We start from the raw sequence: 22,024 nt of genomic DNA on the forward strand, positions 1-22,024 counted from the left end.
GGGTCACGCTAGTGGCTCAGTTCCTCTGATAAGACTTAATAAACAACTATCTAGAAGCATTGAAACTACAGAAGACGTCTCGCTTTATCCTTTAAACTCCTTGCAAGGACTTTCAGCAAATTCTCTCCCATCGGGAGAGATTCGATTTATGACATGGTAAAGTGTCACTTAATGATCCTCTAGTTACAACTTCCCTGCCATGAGCAGGGGTGCCACCCACTGTATCTCCTAAGACCATCCACACTGTACTTCTGCAAAGACTATCTTCCTTACTAATGACAAATGCCATTATTGTATAACTTACCCTATTTTCTACATCATCAAAACACAGTTCATGCCTTTCCAGATCCTCCAGAAACATTTTTCCTTCCCGATTTTCCCCTGCTTGTACTGCTCCACAGTTCACCTATTTAAAAAACAAGCAGGCTACCTAGAGGCCAGGGATAACTTTTATTGTTTGTATTTATAGTTGTGAACTTAGTGTCCTTATTTTACTCCACTCACATTTGTTCAGTCCCTCAAGCTGAAAACTCTTTGAAGAAGTAGCTATGTCTTACAAGATGGCTGTTTTGACATTGAAAATGCTCTGCAATAGGAGTGATGAAAAAAATTACCATAATATCCATTATTTTGACATGTTTTGATGCTTCTCTTTTTGCTGTTATTAAAAGGAGCATTATATCATTTAAACCTTTATGTTCAAGTCAGGAAATCAGGATAATGGCATTAGTAGAACTCAGATGGCAGGAAGGTATGAGAATAGGCTCTTTCTCTGTTTACATCTACCTCACGATATCAATACATCAGCTAAAGTTCAAAAATCCTGAAAAGTTTGGCTGAATAGGTTAGATCAAAAGTCTGGACACATGTCACAGCAGTTCTCCATTTTATGATCTATTTCTATATAAATATAGAAGAATCTATAGGAAATATAAGCTATAAAAGAAGTTCTGCTAGGAGGACCTACAGAAAATCTTTACTCTGAATTTACAGGCAGGTTTTCTGTTGTTGTTTTTAGTGTTTGCCATTTGTTTTTCAGATACGGCTTTCAGATTTCTTCAGGCTCTAGACATAACCTAATGCTTATGCTTTTAAACTCAGTGTGCCCTCAGTATGTAAATTAGTAGATTGTCATTAACATTAACTGTAATGTTAGTAGGGCATCATCTAATGAGAAATGCACAGGTGTGCATTAGTAGAAATGGTAGAAATTTTTGAATTCTCCCTAATGTCCTCAATAAATAAATGCATTCAGAGATATGGGGTGTTAGCATTATTTCCTGGCCACTATGACATGATGTGCATCATAAAAGACTACAGTTACCCCATATCACCCATGAAGACTTACTCTGCTTTGGCTCCAGTTGGCATTATGTATTAGGTTAAATGTAGTCACTGAGTACCACCTGGAAGTAAAAGGCACAGATCTGTGGTAGTCAGAAAGAACTCACCCTCCTAACTATCGAAGGTAGATGGCCTAGAAAAATAAAGTTAATTGCTTGTTTCTTCTGAGAAATCCCTTGATGAATATGTCCTTAGATTTGAGTGGATTTCTAATCAGCCAGTCATTTCTTGTATTATAGAGAGTGTCTTTTTGATTTGAATCTAGTCTGGGTCTACTGAATGGAGTCTATTTTGCCACCGAAGCTGTTGCCAAATTGAATATAGCACTTCTGCCTCAGCACAAAGAAATCACACTAACCTCTTGGAAGTCTTTGAAATATCAATGAAAAGGTTTCCCCCACTTATATGTGTCTTATCTTCCTTCAGCTGCTTCTCTGAGGCTGGCAGGTATCATTTTGCATCCCTCAGTGAGAATGCTGTAAAGTGAATATTGAGCTGTTTTCCAGCTGTGTTTGTTTAGGTAGGAATATTTTCTTTACTTGCAGCACAGGCAGATATTTGGGATTGTTGTCAGAGTTTTCTTTTGATACAGATTCCTTGTATATAGTTCTTCTGTAAATGCTTTCAGCATTCATTGTCTTCTTATCTGAAGACGCTTTTTAGTGTGCCTCAGAGAGGGATTTTGGAGATGAGTATCTGAACTACCAAATGTAAAATGGCTTGAGATGAGATGAGCAAATTTTTTTTCAACAAAACTACATCCATCAGCTTTGGCAATGAACTCTTAGCAAAAATTTATGCAAAATTGAAAAAAAATTACTTTTTAAAATGCAGATTCTCTTTCCCCCAAAATTCTCCTCTATTTTTAATTTAATATTCAGTGAACTGCCTTTCTCTATATCCTATGTAATGAATCACATATCATTATATATAATTGTTGTAAATGAAATATAATTTAAAATAAATTACAATATGTTTTTATAGAATAGATATTTTGCTTGGCATCAAAAGAGACATTGATCTGAATTCAGAGTTATTTTTAATCTTGGTGCACTAAAACATAAATATCTTTAAATTATAGTTATTTTAGGTCAACACAAAGAATGTGTCTGATTTTGTTTAAAACAGTTACCCGATGCTGAATGAGCTGGATACCCTGGAGTCTGTCAGATGTCTTCCTTTGTCTTATTCTCCTTTTCTGTTAACCATTCTGTACACATGTTAAGAAGTGACTATTTTTAACTTTAAATTAAATACCAAAACATATACATGTATTTAATGTCATATCATTTATGGGCTCTTATCTATATTTAATTCATTTAAAAGCTTGTGGCCATTTAATACTCTGTTACACTGTTACTATACATGTTGCATCTCCCTTACTTAACAACCTATTTCTGCCTTGGACCCTGTTGTTATTCGCTCTACTATGAGTGGTTAGGATGATCACCCAAGTGTATAGTAATGTCGATAAGGCACTGTAGACCTGAGGGAAGCCTGCCTATCAGAAACTTATCTCTCCTGCATTCTTATTCTCTCACTTTAGGTGGTTTGGCATGTTCTCATTTTGTCTTAAAATAGATTGTAACTTCTTCCAGACACAGCCTTTGTCTTCTGGTGTCTGCAGAAAAGAACAGGGTACCAACCTTGGATTGAACTTCTTGGTAGCAGTGCAATGTAGTTATTGTCATACAGGTTTTAATATTGTGTAATACATATAATTTTAAAAGTAATGACATAATAACATTCAGAGATGCATCTCTGGTGGTTTTGAACAGTAGAAAAGCTGCATTGCTTTCCTACAAAATGAACAGTTACCTTCACTGCTCCTATGTATTGTGACTTGTTCCATTTGGATTAGTTACTCTTTAAACTCTAATATGTTCATCACGTACAGGTTACTTGCTTTTGTGAGATGTTGTGGCCCTTTTAAAATCTCCTATTTTGCTGACCCTGTAGCAGACATCTCTTGCTGTCTGTAGCCACACTTAATGAGCCTGAACTTACCTAGGGGAACAAAAAGGAGGAGTTCTCCAATTAGGCTGTAGTGAGACAGAGAAAATAGTCAAGCAGCGTTTCTAGATAAGGCAGTCTGAACCTCAGCTGGATCTGCGTGAGAACCCACATTTCAGTGGGGAAATACACAGGCCTCATGGCCCCCACTTGTACAGCAGCTCTCAAAAGTTTTTTAAGAGCTGGAATAGATGATGAGCAGCAGGTGAACTACTGCTCCCAAGCTACTGTAGAAACTTGAGTACATTCCTGATGGTCTCTATTCCTGTTCTCAAGGAGAAGAAGGGTAGGCAGTTTCTGGCTAGAATTTAGTGTTACATTAAAAAAACCAAAAAGATATAAGTTTTGTGAGAGTCTAATTGGTAGAATTAAGAGAGTACAAATGACAGACTTTTCACCAGGGGCTGTAGTGACAAGGGGAAACAGTTATAAACTGAAAGAGGGTAGTTTTAGATTGGACATAAGGGAGAAATATTTTATGATGAGGGTGGTGAGACACTTGTACAAGTTGTACTAAATCATCTTTAGAGGTCCATTCCAACACAAACTATTTAATTTTGACTTGAAAGATTTTTTGGACTAATGCTTAGCCTTTTTTTTTTTTTTTTTTTTTTTTTTTTTTTAGTCCTTTCTTTTATTATAGCTTGTTGGCTCTTACAAAAATAACGAAAAAAAAGTACTTCATCCTCTTATTTGCCCATTGGACTCATCAGTGCAATTTCTTGAGGGTAAATTTTGTCATGGAAGGATGATTACATGCTTTTCAGAACAATTTAATTTGATATAACAATATTGTAACTCTTGCTAAATCTTGCAGGGAGATTCTGTAAAGTATCCAAATTAAGCACAATAACCAATCCATGTCTGTATTTGAATAGTAGCTGACAGTAATTTATTTTGAATAATGTGTTTTGTACTACTTTAAAATTAGTAAAAATTATCTGAGATCAAGGTAGACTTATCTTACCAAAGATAAAACATTTTTATTGCTAATGAAATATTGTGACATTCTACCTGAGTGCTGGTATAATTTCACAAATATGCTGAATCATGTTATCATGGGGAAAAAAGGACTCTTTATCTGCAGAAGGTCTAGTCAAGAGGTGCCTAGTATTAAACAGAGATAATACACAATTTCATATAATTTGGAGTTTAGCCATATTGCTCTTGTAGGTGGGCAAAAAAGAATTCTGTGATACCAAGCCTGAAATCATTTAATCAGGAATGTAAATCAGTTATGTGCTTCAGTTACCAAATGGTGATAGAACTGGCTATAGTAGATTGTTGTTTTGTAATTACAGCTGCTCTGTAATGTTGTTGTGTTACCAGGTTCCAAGAAGGAAAATAGCATAGTATGGCAGTTTGCTGCGCCAAATGACCACTGCTACTGCCAAATATAAATACTACCAGGAGTGGGTTCTTCTATAGGATGATAGCCACATCCCTAATTAATGAATGCCACCTTTCCCTACATGTATTTATGTTCAGATAATTTATTTAAATAATGTTCCTACTACTTGCTTTATAGCCTTCTGCCTTTTGCTACACAAATTTTAGCTTATATTGCAGACTGTGCAAGTCATTTGGCAAATGTAATTTCCATCCCTGCATACTAATCGATTTCTTCACAAACACCTGCTATCAGTTATGATAATAAAAATGCCATTCTAAATTGAAAAGGGGCCAAATGGAGCTTCCTAAGGAAATGACTTAAGTGTCTTTCAATGTCTTTAAAGTAGTAATGTTCTTGTAGTGCCAACACTTTTTTTCAGCATTTGCATTTTTTATAATTCTATTCTATCTCTCATATCTGTTGCTATGAAGTAGTTCATAGCAAGGCTGGAGAGAAATTTCTGTGTTTCTTCTCTCATGGGACTAAACCCAGCAACGTCACATTGGGAAAATTCCTTAGCACAGACCTGGTTGGAACATCTGGCCACTGTGCGAGTATAAATACTGAATGGCTGTATCAGTTCCTAATGCATCTCTGGGAAAATGTCGTAAAGTTGGTGAGTGCCTTGCCCTTGGACTGCATGCCAGTGTCTTCCTAAAATATAAGCCTAAATTTAACAGACAGATTGCAAGTAGCATTTGAATTATCCAGGGTCACTTTATGGCTTCTTCCATCCCAGGAAATAACCTCCCAGCAACAATCTTTGCCAGACCCTAATCATTTTCAGCTCTGCTGGGTCTTGTCTCAGCTCCGAAATGTCTCACTGGCTTTCAGCTGTATTGTCATCTCTCCAGACAATGTCCTCTGTATTATTTGAAAAGAAACAATCCATTTCACTGATTTTTTCACATTTTCATTTTCTCTTAGCTCTAGCTGCCCAAGCATATGCGCTAAAGGAAGAGAATGACAGTCTTCGATGGCAGCTGGATGCTTATAGGAATGAAGTGGAGCTCCTGAAGCAGGAGAAAGGACAGCTCTTTCGAACAGAAGAAAGCCTTACAAAGGACCAGCAGCTGCAGTTCCTACAGCAGACAATGCAAGGCATGCAGCAGGTATTGCTAAGGAAGAAAAGAACAGGTCTTCTATTTTGGGAAAGTGGTACCGTGGGGCTCTGCTGTACTCAAGACTATTATTCATTAAGGTCCTGATTTCTTTTCAGAAAATCATAGGGACTTTAGATGGGGGAAAGGGAGGAGAATTTGGGGATATATTTAGGCACAGTCATTTTAGGAATTCATAAACTGCAAACCCATTGATCATTCAAGAAAACTCCTTATGCATTTGCTAGTTAGGAGCAAATTGCTCTGTTCCTCTCCTCACTTAATCCAACTGGCCCTGGTACTGCACAAAAGTTTAAAAAAATTGTCTAATGTATCATAGTCAATGTTCTGTGGTATCTTCATTTGTATTCATCTGCATCTTTTTTTCTGCTCTTATTTGGAGATGACTGAGACATCTCCAGTATGTCCAGACTACCCTCCGTAATTTGCAAATCAATTATGCTGTTGCGTAATTTGCAACATCAATGCTATTTCCCGAGCTTTTATCATTTATGCTGACCCATAGATGTAACCTTTTCATTCAGACAGTTTTTAAGTGGTTTAGTGCAGCAGAAAAGCTTTTTCTCTGACACCAGTCAACGAGAAACTGCAATGTGTCCCTGCAGGGGCAAGGAGTGTCAGTTTATCATAATTATTTTGCCTTATTTGTTAGTGTGCTCCTGACACTGTGCTGAGTGCGTCTTGGCAAGCACATCCAGACTTCTCCCACTGCGTTGTCTGACATGTCCACTGACACACGAGCAGCCCCCATCCAGTGTGCATGTGTGTAGCATCTTCCCCATCCAGGCACTTGTGTTCAGCTGGTACGTGACAGAACACAAGGGCAGTGGCTCACCACAGCACTGGGTTGTGCTCCCAGCTGGAGTGGAGCTTCTCAACCTGCCACTGCAGAGGTTAATTTTGCTTCCTTCGTCTGTAGCATTGCACACACTCCTCTGTCACCCCTGGTTATTAGATTACAGAAGGGGACAAGTTATACCCACTTTCAGACTGTACTAAGCTGCTTTTGTATGGCAAAACCCAGGAGATATTCATTTACATATGAGCTGCCTTGTTGGGTTAGGAATTGCATGGTTATCCTGGTACCCTTTGAATCCAGCAAGTCTGCAAATACCTGCTAACACCCAATAATAGAGCACAAGACAACCCTACACACATATTGATATCAACACAAGCCCCTTTAAGCCTGCAGAGTTTTACAAAATCAGGGTGATTTATTGCATAGTGGAATAATTCTGACCAAAATACTTTAAAAATTGAAATAATTCAGGAATAAATTTTTTCCCATGCTTCAGAATCAAGTCACTAATCAGAAATACTTGAGGTTTCTGTATACTTTAGATAAGTTTGAGGTCTGTTCATGATCTTATCCTTATATAAATGGATACTTAAATATCACTGGTTTTATTAAATTTAACACCATATGTAAAGACTCTGCTATATTTCATCCTGGTGCTAATTCTCCACTAAAATTAGTGAAAAGTAGGCATAAAATTCTACTAAATAAAAATCCTGGAGCCCTAGCACCCAGTTGGCATTATTATAATTTTCTGTCTGGGGTCTGGATGAAGTACAGTAAAGTCTGTAGAATATAAATAGATTTTTATTGAACTTCAAGAAAATGTTAATAATGCAAATCAATAACACGGAGTGACTGACTTATCTCTCTGTTCAGCTGGCCATGAACACTGTAGTCCCTATTCCTCTGAGAGTTTCTGTGTTCGTGACAGTTTTGCAGTGAGTTTCTCAATGTTTCTAGTTTGCCATCTGAGGGTCAGAACCTACGTGCTCCCAATGGCATATAATTAGAGATGGCCCAAGGAGCTGGAGAAAACACTGCAGGTAATCCAGTCTGACAATATGCTGAGGAGAGCAGCAACACAGACGCATGGGAGGTGAAGTTCAGAATATTTGGTGGGAAATTATCAGTCAGTTAAGCAGCTGGATGATGGTTTTGGATTTCAGTAATTAGCCATAGCCATGACATCCTATAACCTTTGTGATTTTCATGCAGTTAATGCATGAATATGTAGAAATAAACCTTTTATTTAAGTAGACTCAGTTTTATCTCAGCTTGGTTTTGTAAATGTTGAGAGATGACAACCTTAGCTGGAATCCATCAGTGTAGCAGGTGCTCAGCATCTATGGAAATCAGTCTCATTATGAAATATTAAATATATATCCAGGACTTGAGTATAAATAATTTAACAAGAAGACCTGTACTCCCTTTTATCCTTTTGTATATATTAAAATTAATTCCAGACAAGGTAAACTGAATGCAACTGAATGCCTGAACCCTTCATATATGTCAGCATTAAAAACCATATTTCTCCTTCTTCTTTTCTCTTCGTTCTCCCCCACTTTTCTATAAACTTCTTTTTCTAACTCTGAATACTAGAGAACAAGTGATTTGAGCTGCAACCTAAAAATCAGATTTATCTGAGAAAAATTGGATGCATTTTCAGAATCAAGATTTTTTTTTGTAAACATATTTGGTGCCAAACAATAGCAAATAACACAACACCAATGTATTTTAATGTACTTCTACCATCTGGATGTTTTTCAGGATTCCTCCCTGTATTTGCAGGACTGATGAAATGAATGTTTATTTTCTCTTCCATCACTCCCACTGATCCAAAATAGCATCAGGAAAATCACACAGATGTTTGCTTGTGAAGTGTGCCTTATGGGCAGTTGTAGCAACCTCCTTATTTGCTGTGTCTAAAAAAAGGAAATCCTTTGGACTAATGACATTGAACTTATGGGGGTTTTAGTCAACTTCCTCCATAAAAGTGTGTCACAGTTTAATTTCATACCCACTGTGAGATCTCAAACAAATGGAAATAATGTCTTGTATCCATGGTAACAAATGAGACACACTTTACCTGATTTTGAGATGGAAATTGAATTAACTTGTCACTGCTGCATAGGTGGTATTGCCTTCAATTTATTTCTATATGAGAACACACATACCAAGAAGATCACTTTTTGAATGGTTCTTTTTCCAGCAGTGTTTGGTACTCTCTAAAAAAGTCTGTGATCACAAGAAAGGATGTTTTAGTTGTAACTATTTTTGCAACACTTCACAGCACAGCTGTAAGAATTTTTTTAATCTTGTCTCTCTGTCTGAAATGTTTTACCAGATACATGGCTATAGGTAATACAGAAAATATCACCTAGTAGTGTTGCTTAATGCTTGAAATTATAAGGCTCAATTTTCAGTGGGTATATAATTTTTCCAAATTTTAACCATTTAGTTTAGCATATTCCATGTGGAATATCAAGCAGAATTCTTTTGAAAAAAAATCCTCAGCAAAATCTTTCAGCCTTTCCAAGAACAAAGCATGAAAAATATACTTTTATTATGTATTGTCCATCAAATACATTCTTGAAGAAGTGCACTTGCCACCTTTATGCTTTGAAACAAAGGCTCAGAGTTTGACAGTGAGTGTCTATTGAATTAATGATGTGGTTTCCAGATCCTTTATACAATCTGTCTGAAACTGACAGTGTTAGCAAGCCTTTGAAAATATGTCAGTTTGCCACACAGGAGATGACACTCATTAGCATGTGTTCTGGTAAATTTTAGATTTTTGCTGGTCATCCAGGATTGTTCATGAACCACTTCCATAGCACAGCCATGAGTGCAATGTTTTAAGCTTCAAGTTGTCCTAAGTCCACAGAGCACATCTCCTTTAGCATGACTCTAATTTAACAAGTTAGCTCTACCTTTTTTGTCAGGCTTAACTGGCCAAGGTATGGGGCCATGCTTGTACAGCTGTGCTGATTCCTGAACTGATACATTCGCCAATAGGCTAGTAATTCTGCATGGTGCTCCACTGCATCATGTAAATGTAGGATAATGTTCTTTCCTCTCATAACTCCCTGAACATGATGGGCTGAATTTAGCTCCTGCAGGCAGGGGTGTCATCCACAAATCCCCATTTAAATCATGCTTCCATCTATGTTGTGACAACTAAATGTATACAAGTGCCTACAGTTCTGCTATTGCACATTCTGGGGTGTGTCTTAGACACTTAAGAGGCACCTCATTGTCCCCCTTCCCTAAGGGGCCTGATTCACCAGCTGGGCTTGGGATCATGCTCCTAACACACAGTGGCAGCACAGGCTCCCCTTTGCTGGCGGTGGTGCATTAAAGCCCACCCATGGGGTTATTGCAGCAGCAGGGGATGCACCGCATTGCCTCTCTTAAAATTAGTGCTCGAGCTGGAAAGCAAGAACAAAGGGAACAGCCATGTGTGAAGGGTGTAGGGCTGGCATGAAGGCTGACACACTGCTGTGAGTGCCACCAACTCAGCTCGGGGTGTCTCAGCACGAGACAGCAGGCCCTGCTGATGGCCCACATGGGTGTCACTCTGATGCAGTATGATGGAAGTCCACTTTTGTCCTCTTTTCTCTTTCTCCCCAGACAATACCAGTTTAATGTGAATTGCAATGCAGATTGTGAACATTCAGGAGCCAGGAGCTGCCAGAACCACTGCCTGTGCATTTTGCATTTTATACCTCAGAGACCCTTCCCCATTTGGTGCTGCAGGCAGAGAGTACACAGTTAATCATCACCTGTTCAATACCTTCCTGTCCTTGCTGTTCAATATGCAGCTCAAGGTCTTTCTGCAAAGGCCACATTGCTCCTGACATTTCCTGCCTACTGAGGACTATCTTTTGCAGTTTACTAATAATTTAACATGTAAAATAAATAGCACATGCATCTGAGACTGATACACTTTTTCTAAAGGGCTCTGATAAATGCCAGATGAGTAGCAATCATAAAATCACAGAATCAGGTTGTAAAGGATCTTTAAGATCATCAAATCCAACAATTAACCCAGTACTGCCCAGTCCACCTCTAAGCCATGTCCCTAAGTACCACATCTACACATCTTTTAAATACCTCCAGGGATGGTGACTCCACCACTTCCCTGGACAGCCTGTTCCAAGGCTTGACAACCCTTTTGGTGGAGAAATTTTGCCTAATATCCAGCCTGAACCTCACTTAGGGCTTTCAGTGTTCATGCAGGGTAGGACAGCTTTGTCTGTGATATGCCTCACTTTTGTGGTTGGGAGGGTAAGAATTGCTCTTGGAGTGCTTTGCAATTCATTGCTCCCTCAAAGGAGGGTGGTCAGGGTACATATTTAGTGATGTGGGGAGCACACATTTTCCACAGTACCATCGCTGGGAGACAGATTACGACCCTTTTGTCTAATTGAGGTGTCACAAGAGGCATCTATCAGCTTTTACAGCAAGATCATGTACCACTAAAATATAGTAACCCTCCTGAGTAGAAAATCCAAATGTAACTAGTGTTGGCCTCACTATGCTGCCTTTGAAATTAATTGGATTTCTACCATTCCCAGCCATTGGAGCAGAGCCAATCCATTTTCAGATGGAGCTAGCAGAACTTTTTTTCTACAAGCAAAGATGGCACCACTCAGGTCTTTCCTTCCCTTTTTTTCTTACCTTTTTCTCATACAAGTAGTAGAACTGACTATTGCCATGTTCCACACTCTTTCAGTGGGAGCAGGGACAAAAAGAACATTTCTGTGCAGGAGGTTGCAACAGACAGTAAGGTAGGGCATCGTGAGGATTTTTTTCCTCGTCAATCTCTTAACCAATCTAACACCTATTAACTTCCAACACCTATTAACTTCCAATAAGCCTCAGCTGGCATTGAGGTCTGCAGGTCTCAGATCCTTTACATGTGTTGTTAATTGTCACAGCCATTCCTTTCTGTCACATACAAACGTTCTGAAATGTCAGAAGCCACAGACAGAGGTGCTAGTGGCTGAAAATTGCTGAATCCGGTGCTGCGTGAATGCCATGGCCATTATAACAATGATATACCTTTAAATATACAGGTTCTAGTAGCAGTTTAGTGCTGAAATTAGGATCATTGTTGAATAGATAGAGCATGTTACGGCTATATTTATTAATACAGCCTAGGTGCAAAGGAGATTTGTAGCCTTTTTTTATTCCATCTACCTCTTGCTCACCAAACATCTATTCAGCATACAACCCAGCCAATGTACTTATGCACAACTATAAACTGATTCTTCTCCAAAGCAGCATTAAAGAAGAGTAAATATAAGAGATAAAAAAAAAAAAAAAAATCCCTTTTATGTGCATTTTACCTGGTAAATAAACAGGCCAGAATAATTACATTGGAAATGTTCTTAATTGCTACTCTTGTAGTATGAATTGCAGTTAGATCTTTCTTTTTACCTGTAAAAGTGGCACTGGAGTAGTAATGGCACTATTGATAATCTTAAGGGGAATGGATACAAGTGAAGTGTGAGGGACTGGACCCGACATCCAGATGTTCACTTCCAGGCCTGTCCCTTCTCTCACCCAGTGGCTGATATTTGAAAACTGTTTAAGAAATATGTGATCTTCCAGGAGAGAGAGAAATGTTCCCATAAGTGTTATTCTTGTTCTTTTGTGCTTTTCAGGGCTCTGTACAGTCCAATCCATGTCTAAACTTCCAGAAAACACTTACTCTTTCTGATTATATTAAAAAAATAAAAGGAGCAGCTGGCAATTAAGTGCTATTTATTTACCAGATCTCAGACAAGCCAAATGGGTTCTCTTCTCTGTTTAACAACCTTTCTTTATTGAAAGTAGTGTTTGATTTCCCACTTCTGCAACCACCACTTCAATAATATTAGGGGAGTGTAAATAAGGGCCCACAAATACTTTAAGCACCATATTCCCGACAGCTTTTCTAGTGGTAAGATGAAGGCAAGTAGCATCTTTTTGCCTGCTAATGCTGGCAAAGCTAGACTGAGATTGGCAGCAAGAATAAACCCTTCCTAGAGAAATAATTGGGTGCACACATTTTATTTAAAATATGAAATAAATCAACTAATATCTTCATTAACATGCTTGTGTAGTCTAGTGGTGGTGAAGGACAAATCTTACAAGTTTTACGGTCCAGTGATCTTAAATGAATTTTTTAAAAGGTTCTAAATACTAGCATGGGCTTGCTGATTAGAATTTCCAGATCTGTTTGATGCTGTCAGTGCTAGGAACTCTGTTTCCATTACTAGGAATTGTGTTTCAGTGGGAATTACACTGGGTAAGTAGATTCTCTTCCATAATATTGTTCTAATTAATTTTTTATTACCCATCAAAAAAAATAAAATATTTTTTCTTGAATAGGAAGTCAAAATGTAAAAGATCTGGTTTGGTTTGATTTGTTGAGGAAGGGCATGCTGTATCATGCTCATTTTCGGTCCCATGGAAGAAGAGATGGGACGACACTGCTCAAGTGCCTTTAACTGGTGAGGAGTTACCCACAGTGGACAGTACGGGTGAAAGGCTGGAGAAGATGAAGAGGTTGTGACTAGATGATCATGTCTTCTTTTGACTGTGCATCATTCAAGGTGCCAACTTGTTGCCTTGTAGGACAGATATGAGGGCAGAGGGAACATGACGCTCATTTGGGATCAGCCCGCTTTCTTTCATCAGGATCAGGATCCACTTGCCTGCTGTCAGTAAAGTCGAGGGCTTTGTAATATTCCAATCACCTCATTTAGCAAAGGTAGGAGGGAGCTTTATTGATGAGGTGCAATGGGCTTTGCTCAGGCTCCTCCCCTTCACAGGCCTTGTGTAATTTGCTGTGAAACCCAGATCCCAGAGAGGGATCCCTGATGCTATAGTGCTAAGTGTTTTATTTGTAAATGTAAAGATTCTGAGAGGATTCTGTAAGGTTCCTAAGGACTTGGTCTTGTCTTCATTTGCTGCAAAATTCTGTACCTGACTGAAGAAAACATGTCTTTCTTGACAAGTAAGAGGTATACTTGAAAATTACTTGGCAGAGGAAAGCTGTAGACTGTCTCTTAAACCATTCATTGCACCACCCACGTTCTCCTTTGCTGCCCAACCCTTAACACTGCCTCTTGTAGCTGGTGTGGCTGAATTGCTAAGCCTTGTAGAAACAAAAGAAATTGACAGCTAATTCTCTGATATCTATTGGCTACTCTCTGGAGTCCTAGAAGAACTGAAGTCAGAAGGTATACCTGAAGGTCATGTACATCTCTGCTCAAAACAGGGCAGTCTCTGGAGTTGTCTCAGTTTTGTTCAGGACCTTGTCCAGCTATGGTCTCAGTACCCCCAAGGATGGAGGGTCCACAGCTTCTCTGAGCCCTTGTTCAAGAGGTTGGCCACCCTCACTGTGGAATATTTTCCTTATGTATAATAAAAATGATTCTTGCTGAATATGTGTCTATTTTTCCTCAACCCTTACTCAAGAAAAGCCTGACTCCACCTCCTCTGTAACCTCCCCTTGGTAGTTTCAGTGTGTCTGTGTCCATCTGCCTGTTTTTTCTTCTGGTTTATTTCTTAGGATACAGGCCTGCGTGCAACTCCTCTGGGCACTGTAGAGCTGTAGGACCTCTGGAGTCAGTCTAATAGCAGGGGAAAGGAAGAATGGCAAACCCCTCCCTAAGGAGGTAGCTGGACAGATTTGTTCTTTAGTGCCACCACATGCATTCACGCATCAGATGTGTGTCCAGCTCCCCGGACCCCTCTGAGGTGGTTAACCTGTGGAGCAAACATATTCAGCATGGTCTTTGCCTCTGGCCAAAAAGCCAGGAAAACTCACTTTGCAGGTGAATGCTCATCAAGCAGGAGCTGGGCAGTTCATCCACGTGCAGCTCTTCACCAGCCCTCTTTCATCATTGCAAACCCCATGATCCATCCAAGTAATGCCATCCATACAGCCAGGGACACAGCAAGTCCCAGAGAGCTGGCACGGATGAGAAGCATTGCAGGATTACACTGTGTTTCTCTTTAATCCCTTAAAAAACCCAAACCCACAATCATACTCTTTATTTTAAGAATGCCTTGCTGCAACATGGCTAACTTCCTTGAGGGCTCATTTCTAAAGCTTCTTTGACTTGTCTTTCACATTCTCCTGTTTCCTTGGTGATTTGTCAGGCCTCATCAGCGTCTTGTTACTAATGCATATTTGCTCAGCTGGGAAGTCACTTTCTCATTATTCAAGCCTGCCATGTGCTGGCCATTTGTGATATGAAATCTTGTCTGTCTTGCAAGAAGAGAAAGACACTCTTCCAGACAGTCCATGGGAGTACTGGGAGAGGGATTTGTATTTTTATTTTGCAAATGCTTGATTTCACTTTAATTCATTATTTCTTTTCCTCCTACCTAAGGAAGGTTCTGAAAGGAAACATTTACCATCCTTCCTCTCTGTATTTGTGAACAGCTTTTAAGAATTTTGAAATATTCATTTCCTTGCAATTTTTGTCATTTTCCATTTGACAAACTCTTAACTTCTTTTTCTTTATATAAAATAAAGTTAGAAAAGATGGAACAAGGTTTTACTTGGGGAAAAAAGTGCTCTAAAACATCAGAAACTGCTATCATAAGTGAGTGCTTTAATTTTTAGGTGAACTCTGCAGTCATTTAAATGCCTGTGTTTTCATACTTTTCAGATCTCTGATTCTAGTGTTGTAGTTTAGGGGAAAGGACCTCACTTTCGCACAAGTGAGAACTGCTTCCCAGGTTTACTGGTTTACATGTCTGCCTTGGTTTCATTGGGATTGAAAAAAGTAGCCTTGGTTGGCATACAGCCTGCCTATTTGAGACACATAAGTTTCACTCTCTTTTTAGGCACTTGATGAATCCATTTTTCCTGTATAGGGATATATTTCCTATAGGTAGTGAGTGGAGAGTAATATGAATATGTTTCTCCTACACTTTATACGGGCAGGAGAATTCAGTTTGCCTGAGTTCACTGGGTGTTGAAGATGACCATTCAACTGAGTTGGCTCAGTTAAACTGTGTAAGAGCATCCATCTTTGGCTGATACACTGATTTCAGAGACATTTGCTGCAGATCATTTCTGGACACTGCAGCTACGCCACAAATGGGGGAGTTTGTGCTTCCTTCCTCTGCCTGAACAGGCTGGGTTGGCTGAAATTGCCTGCACAACCTATGATCGACGTCAGCACTCCCACCCCAGAGGTGTTCTTTTGTCTGCTCCTCTTTACTGACCTTTCTTTAAGGTCTTTGTAACCTTTTCATACTTCATTTCAAGCAACTGTAGAGAAAATCATAAACAAAATAGCAGGGGCAGGACCATTCAGCAGTATATCTGCTAAACTTGTGGCAAATGCTGGTTTTCCTTTTTCATTATTCTGTCAGCCTTACAACATCCTAAGTACAGCCTCAGGCTCTGCGGTCGCTTCTGATCTGCCTCCCTTTTCTTTGCATGCAAAGTTGATGGCTTCATGCTGGAAATCACGCTTTCCTTATGGGATCCTTGTCTGTCCTACTAGGCTTGGGGTGCAACTACATTTCTAGGTATGTCCATAATTTATATTCAAATGCATGTTGCCTTTTGGGGAGCAATGAAGAACTGTGGGCAGGGAGGAGGAGAGGAAAGAGAAGGAGTATTTCATAGCTGCAGAGTGCTACACAACAGCAAGCTATTACTTTCCCTTTAGGACTTCTCATATATTCCAAGGCAGTGTGTGCTGTTCAGTTGTTAGCATTCTTGGCCACACTGGCACTGCATTGTACACAGCCTGAGTAATTCAGCTGGCTTCAATAATTCCATCTATATTTAATGTTTCAGAAGCTGCAAAGATTGGTTTAAGATGGTAATTTTCTGTCTGTGCTTTTGAGATCTACGCAATATGGGTGGTAATGAACTGTCTGTGGCAGGCATTCAGCATTGGAGGTGGGAATGTGTGAAAAAAAATCAAAATAAAACACACACCCTCTTCCGCCCCACATAATGAAATTAGCTACCCACTTATTATGTACAGGGAGGATTTGGTCCTCATGAACGAAGGAAGCTTAGCACAGGATAGTCATATCCTACCGTTTCTACACAGAGCAGTTCCAGAGTTACCACTGGGAGGTATGTCTTGTGTTTTTTGCAGGGGTCTGAAATGCACTGATTGATCTCTGGACAGACAACCAGGAGGTTAATTCTTTTTGCTTTCCCATCTCCTCTCTGGAAATACCAGTAAGAGGATATTAGTAATGTCTACAAGTCTGATCTGGTCCTACTACACAGCTACATTTCATAGTGTCAAGCTGACAGCCATGGTGACAAACACTTTTGGTTGCACATAGACCAGCTGAGCTTCCAGACTGCTACTGGTGGAGCTCTACAGGTGTCTCTCTTCAGGATCATCAGATATGTGATGAGCTCTGTGATGTGCTTTTCTGCTTCCTGACACTTGGATTCTGGTTCAGGGAAAAGACACTGGCATAACATGCAGGGCACTCTCACAGACCCAAAGAATTGCACACAGAAATAAGAGCCAGGTATTTCCTGGCTGTTCAGCCATGAAATCAGTCCTTTGCCTGATGAAACTGGGGAACTGCTGTCTGAATGTCATGGCTGTGTCACAAAGCTGGGGACATCAGGGCTTAAAGGCAGCTGCCAGAGATGTGAGACAAGATTGAAAGAACATACACTTGTATAGCTGTGGTGACCACAGGTGTGGTAGGTGGGTTTCCTACACAGGGAGACTGGCAGAAAGCCTGTGTGAGATGGCAAAGTAGGTGGAACAGTATCAGACAGCATAATCATTAAAACCAAGAATATTTTTTTATTTTGATTGACTGTGGTATATGCTTGCAAAAAATTTGAAGGGCAGAAGAAATATCTATAGGATCAATTTTTAATAAGCACATATATGTATGAAAAATAAAGTAATTCTGAATAATTAATACCTTCATCTTGGCGTCATTCATTATAATCTTTATGGAAAGGCTGTCTGTTTATAAGCAGGCATGAAAGCAGTCCCTGTTATGAAATTTGTCTCATCCCTGCCAGTGTAAGATCCTCTTCCCATTTGCTTCTAACTTTGCCAAACATCACGTGTTTGTGCTGAAATTTTTCAGGCTGTTCATCTGTCTTAGGCTGATATTATTTTCAGTCACATTTATTTCTTCATTTTCCAAAATAAGACTAAAAGAGAAAAATATGCTGTTTGGCAGGTATAACTCCTTACAACTTCTTGGTGCCAGCATCAACTGCTCAGGAAAAAGAAATATCCAAACTCGACCTATGCAAAATTAGCAGGTTCTGCAGCTTTTAGAGATAAATATGAGGGAGAGAAAAAGAAACTTAAACCCCCAAGGGATGGCTCCAAATTTTAAATAAGTTTGACATCTTTGGGGATTGAATGGGAAGGTCCCGGTCCTGTGAATGAAAAACCTTATGTATGACTGGGAACAGGATACCTCAGTTACAATTACTCTGCTTTCCACCCCTGTGAAAATAGGACACACTTACTGTCTTTGGAGCCTATGCACACACAGTAAACCTTCAGAAGTTGACAGTTTAACCACTAAGACTGCTAGAAGGTTTTATCTCATATCAAGCACTTTGTAGCTCATACTCCAATGAGAATGCACGCTCTTTTACCCCAGGGAAACTGAGAATGTTGGATATTTTCCTGGGATTCCTGTTCCTTGCTGGTCCAGAGCCAAGTACAAAGATTCAGAGCATCACATCTCTCTCTCTCTCTTTCATGCTCTTACTGTCTTCCACACCAATTCCTCCCATGCTTGGACAGTTTTGGGAAAATAGCCTTAAACACAAAACCGGAAAAGTCAGGATCAAAGGAAGAGGTATATAATTAGACTAAATCACAGTGGGAGATCACAGTGGGAGATGTGAAAATAAAACAGTGGAAGTTTGTGAGCTGATCCACAGTATGTAAAACATGGCCATGGAAGAACCATGGGGAGGGGGTGGGTGGGATGAAGAAGGAAGTTTTAGTTCAGTTGTGTAAACAAGTTCAACCCTTGGTTTCTTCTTTGCAACAGTCATTCAGCAGTGAAAGGTTATTCAGGGGCAAGATGAACTGAAAACTCACTTGGGATCTTCTCAATGTGAGTTGTTCAGAAAGACGGCCTGTAGGGTTTCTCCCAGAAGCTCAAGTAAAATTTTCTCAACCAGGATGAAGGTGAAGTCTGGCCACACGATGAGATATAACTGCTCTGAGAAGACTCTGAAATAGGGGCAAAGACTCCATTCTTATAATGTGTTCAGGTACGTGAGGTCAAACAGGTTGCAGCTGCAAAAGAGAGCTATTAGGTGACACATCTGCTTATCAAACCTCAGGTGTTTCAGCTAGTGACCCTTGAGAGGACTTATGGTATCTTTCTGGTGTCTTGTGTTCTCTGCTTCTCTTCTGAGAACTGGAGTTCATTCTTTCTAAATTGCAGACATCAGCTAGAAGTATCCTAGGTGAAACTTAAAGGTATGTTATAACGAGTTTGCATGGGATGACTAAATGGTCCCTTTTGCATGGGGACCTGCATGGCTATCAGTGTGTGACCTGTGGCAGAGTACATAAATCCAGTGTCTTCTGAAAAAGTAGGAGGTAGTACCCAACAGGCAAGATGAACACACCCCTGTTTGAGAAATGCAGAAGCAGAGCTTCCCACACAAAAGTTGGTTAGGTATGAGCCTCAGTGGAAGAGACCTAGTTATTTCAGGGAAAAATCTTGAGATGTGAAATGCTCTTGTGCTGTGGTAGAGTGAAAACACATACCAGAATGTCTCTTGAAGGCTCCCAGGGAGCAGTCCAGGCGGCATGATCCATCAAAAAGCTAACCAACCCCGCTGGACTGTAGAGTGTGTGAGATATAATCAGACATATACCCACGTGTATTTTTACTTCAGTGGCTGAATTAATCCATCATACTGATGTTCACTTACAACAGAAATATACTACCAGTAACTCCACCAGTCCTTGAAATGTCATGTATTTCCAAGAAACTCTGAAAACAATGCTGACACCATGTCCTTTGATGCCTGGGACTTCCAGTGCAGTGGAAGAAGACCAAGATTTTTTCTAGGTTTGGTATCTGTAACTTACCAAGATGCTGAACACCTGCAACATCAATTTGAGTCAGCCACCAGCCCTAAGCACAACCATAAACTAAGCTTTAGATGTAGGTACATGGTTAGATCAGTAATGCATGTTAGTAAAGCAATTAGTAGTTCAATTAGTCCTTTAAATGGAGTGTGATTACAAGCAATATGTTGCCCCAGAAAATCATAGTTTCCTCTCTTGTTCACTAAGAGAAAACACCTAAACTCTTTTCTTAACCTGTTTGTCTGCTGTTGTCCTTCATCAGTGTCTAACATTGTTCACATCAATACAGAAATATATAACTATTTCAGAATTAATTAAATCTACTGACCTGCTCTTGACAGTCACAATAAATCTATGCAGAAACTAAAGCTAGCCAAGACCATGGGACGTGGGCTTTCAAATATGCTCCTTCATCCCAGAATTCTCTCCATAAAAATAGATTTTGGTCATAGCCTTTTGTTTTGACAGTAGATCAGCAGTCTTCCTGGCTGATATATTGATTGTAGGGCATCAGTCTTCCTGATCTAATAAAATATCACAGCACAAGACAAAAAAAAAAGGAAAGCTTTTGTCTTCTTGGCAAGCCAGTCTGAAAGCTTTCCAGAATATTGCTTTGCATAGAATGAAAATGGCTGTGGGCCAATGACTAATTGCATTAACGGGCTGTGCTTTTAAATTATTTATGTACCATAGTGTTTACCCCAGTATTATTAAAACCACCACATATACTTCTACAAATAAGATTTTGGTTCAGATGAATGTGACAGTCACTCTGTGGGTGATATACTGTGCCAGGAGTTTCTACTTTAATGTAAAAAATAGCTTAATGCACATTAACAGATGCATTACTTGTGGAGCACTGCTGCAGAAGGAGATGCAGATGAAAATAATTTACCTCTGGTCCATTTAGACACAGCAGATTATGCAACAATAATAAATGTAGGAGCAGACTGAAAAACATTGTTTGAAATGAGGATTTGTCAAACTGGGGATTTTAAACTGCTTTGAATCCAGACAATGCTAACCAGAAACTTCTTTTCTTTCTGCAGCAATTGCTGAGCATACAGGAAGAATTAAATAACAAAAAATCTGAACTGGAGCAAGCAAAGGAAGAGCAAACGCATACACAAGCAATGCTTAAAGTCCTGCAGGAACAGGTGAGTGATTTTGGCAGGAGAAAAATGCTGGTTTAGGCATGCTAAGGGGAAAGAAGGTGAAACCATTAGCTCTGAAAGTCTCATGGCCTCACCTCCAAAATCAGTAAGAGTCTGACCACAGAATATGCTGTGAGCAAGACATAACCTTATGTGGCCTGTCTGTCTGCTCTGATTAGGCTAACAGAGTTTGAGAAAACAGAGTGAAAATGGACCCTTGCTTTATGCTATCCAATATTGGATTTCATGTCTTGAGTAACATTTCCTCTCACATACGGTACATAGATATAAGGGATAAGTGGTTTTGCCCTGAATTTGAAAAAAATTTGGGGGGAATTAAATATACCCGAACCAAAACAGCTCTTCCTTTTAAGATTAGTATTGAAAAAACCATTTTGGCATCTCCTGTGTCATTCAAGCAGGTATGAGATATAAAAACCTTATAGTGGCATTATCATAATGATCATTGCACTTATTTAAGCAGTGAGAAGAAAATCTCTGTAAATGTGATTATCCCACCTTCTTTGATACTAAGGTGTACTATGACACAGAGAAGTATATTTGATAGTATTGTTTTATAAGGATGGTAAGATGTATAGTTACACAGCAAAAAGCAAGTCTGGTCCTAAATCTGTAAATCTAGAGAAAAAAGAGTGCATTGTGTGCAAGCACAGTGTGCACAAATACATGTTGTCTGTATAGACCACGGGGCTTGGTCATACTGAAATTGAAAATCCCCACTTGTGCTGCACAGGCACAATCCTTGATTTGAGACCTTATTTTAACTCTTTCTATATAAACTTTCAGCTAAAATATTTGATGGCTTGGTTAAGTATCTGCAGTTTAAGGTCTGTGGGATCTGAATTGCTTAGGTGGCAGAGATTCAAAATACTGATGGTTCTTATATTCGAGATTTTTCATCATGTATGTCTGAATATGTCTGCAGACAGATGTATACATTTAATATGGAAAATTAGGAAAAGTAAATTATGTTTATTTCAGATTTTTTTAATGTTCATTATGAAAGCTGGGACATTGTTCCACATTTAACATTTATCTTTGAACATATCTGATGACAAATATATTCTACAAACTAGTAATTTAGATTCTGG

General features: G+C 39.3%; 1 protein-coding gene across 11 annotated transcripts in view; it reads left to right on the top strand.

Moving 5' to 3' along the window:
* The window catches only part of ENOX1 (ecto-NOX disulfide-thiol exchanger 1), a 359,067-nt gene that overhangs the window by 309,769 nt on the left and 27,274 nt on the right, over window positions 1-22,024 (top strand). For all 11 annotated transcript variants that reach the window (XM_032099804.1, XM_032099803.1, XM_032099812.1 and 8 more), the window contains 2 exons: window positions 5,678-5,862; window positions 20,808-20,915. In XM_032099804.1, coding sequence (XP_031955695.1) covers window positions 5,678-5,862; window positions 20,808-20,915 — 293 coding nt within the window. The remainder of the gene's footprint in view (window positions 1-5,677; window positions 5,863-20,807; window positions 20,916-22,024) is intronic.

Source organism: Corvus moneduloides, chromosome 2 (genome assembly GCF_009650955.1).
Source record: "Corvus moneduloides isolate bCorMon1 chromosome 2, bCorMon1.pri, whole genome shotgun sequence".
Lineage (NCBI taxonomy): Eukaryota > Metazoa > Chordata > Aves > Passeriformes > Corvidae > Corvus > Corvus moneduloides.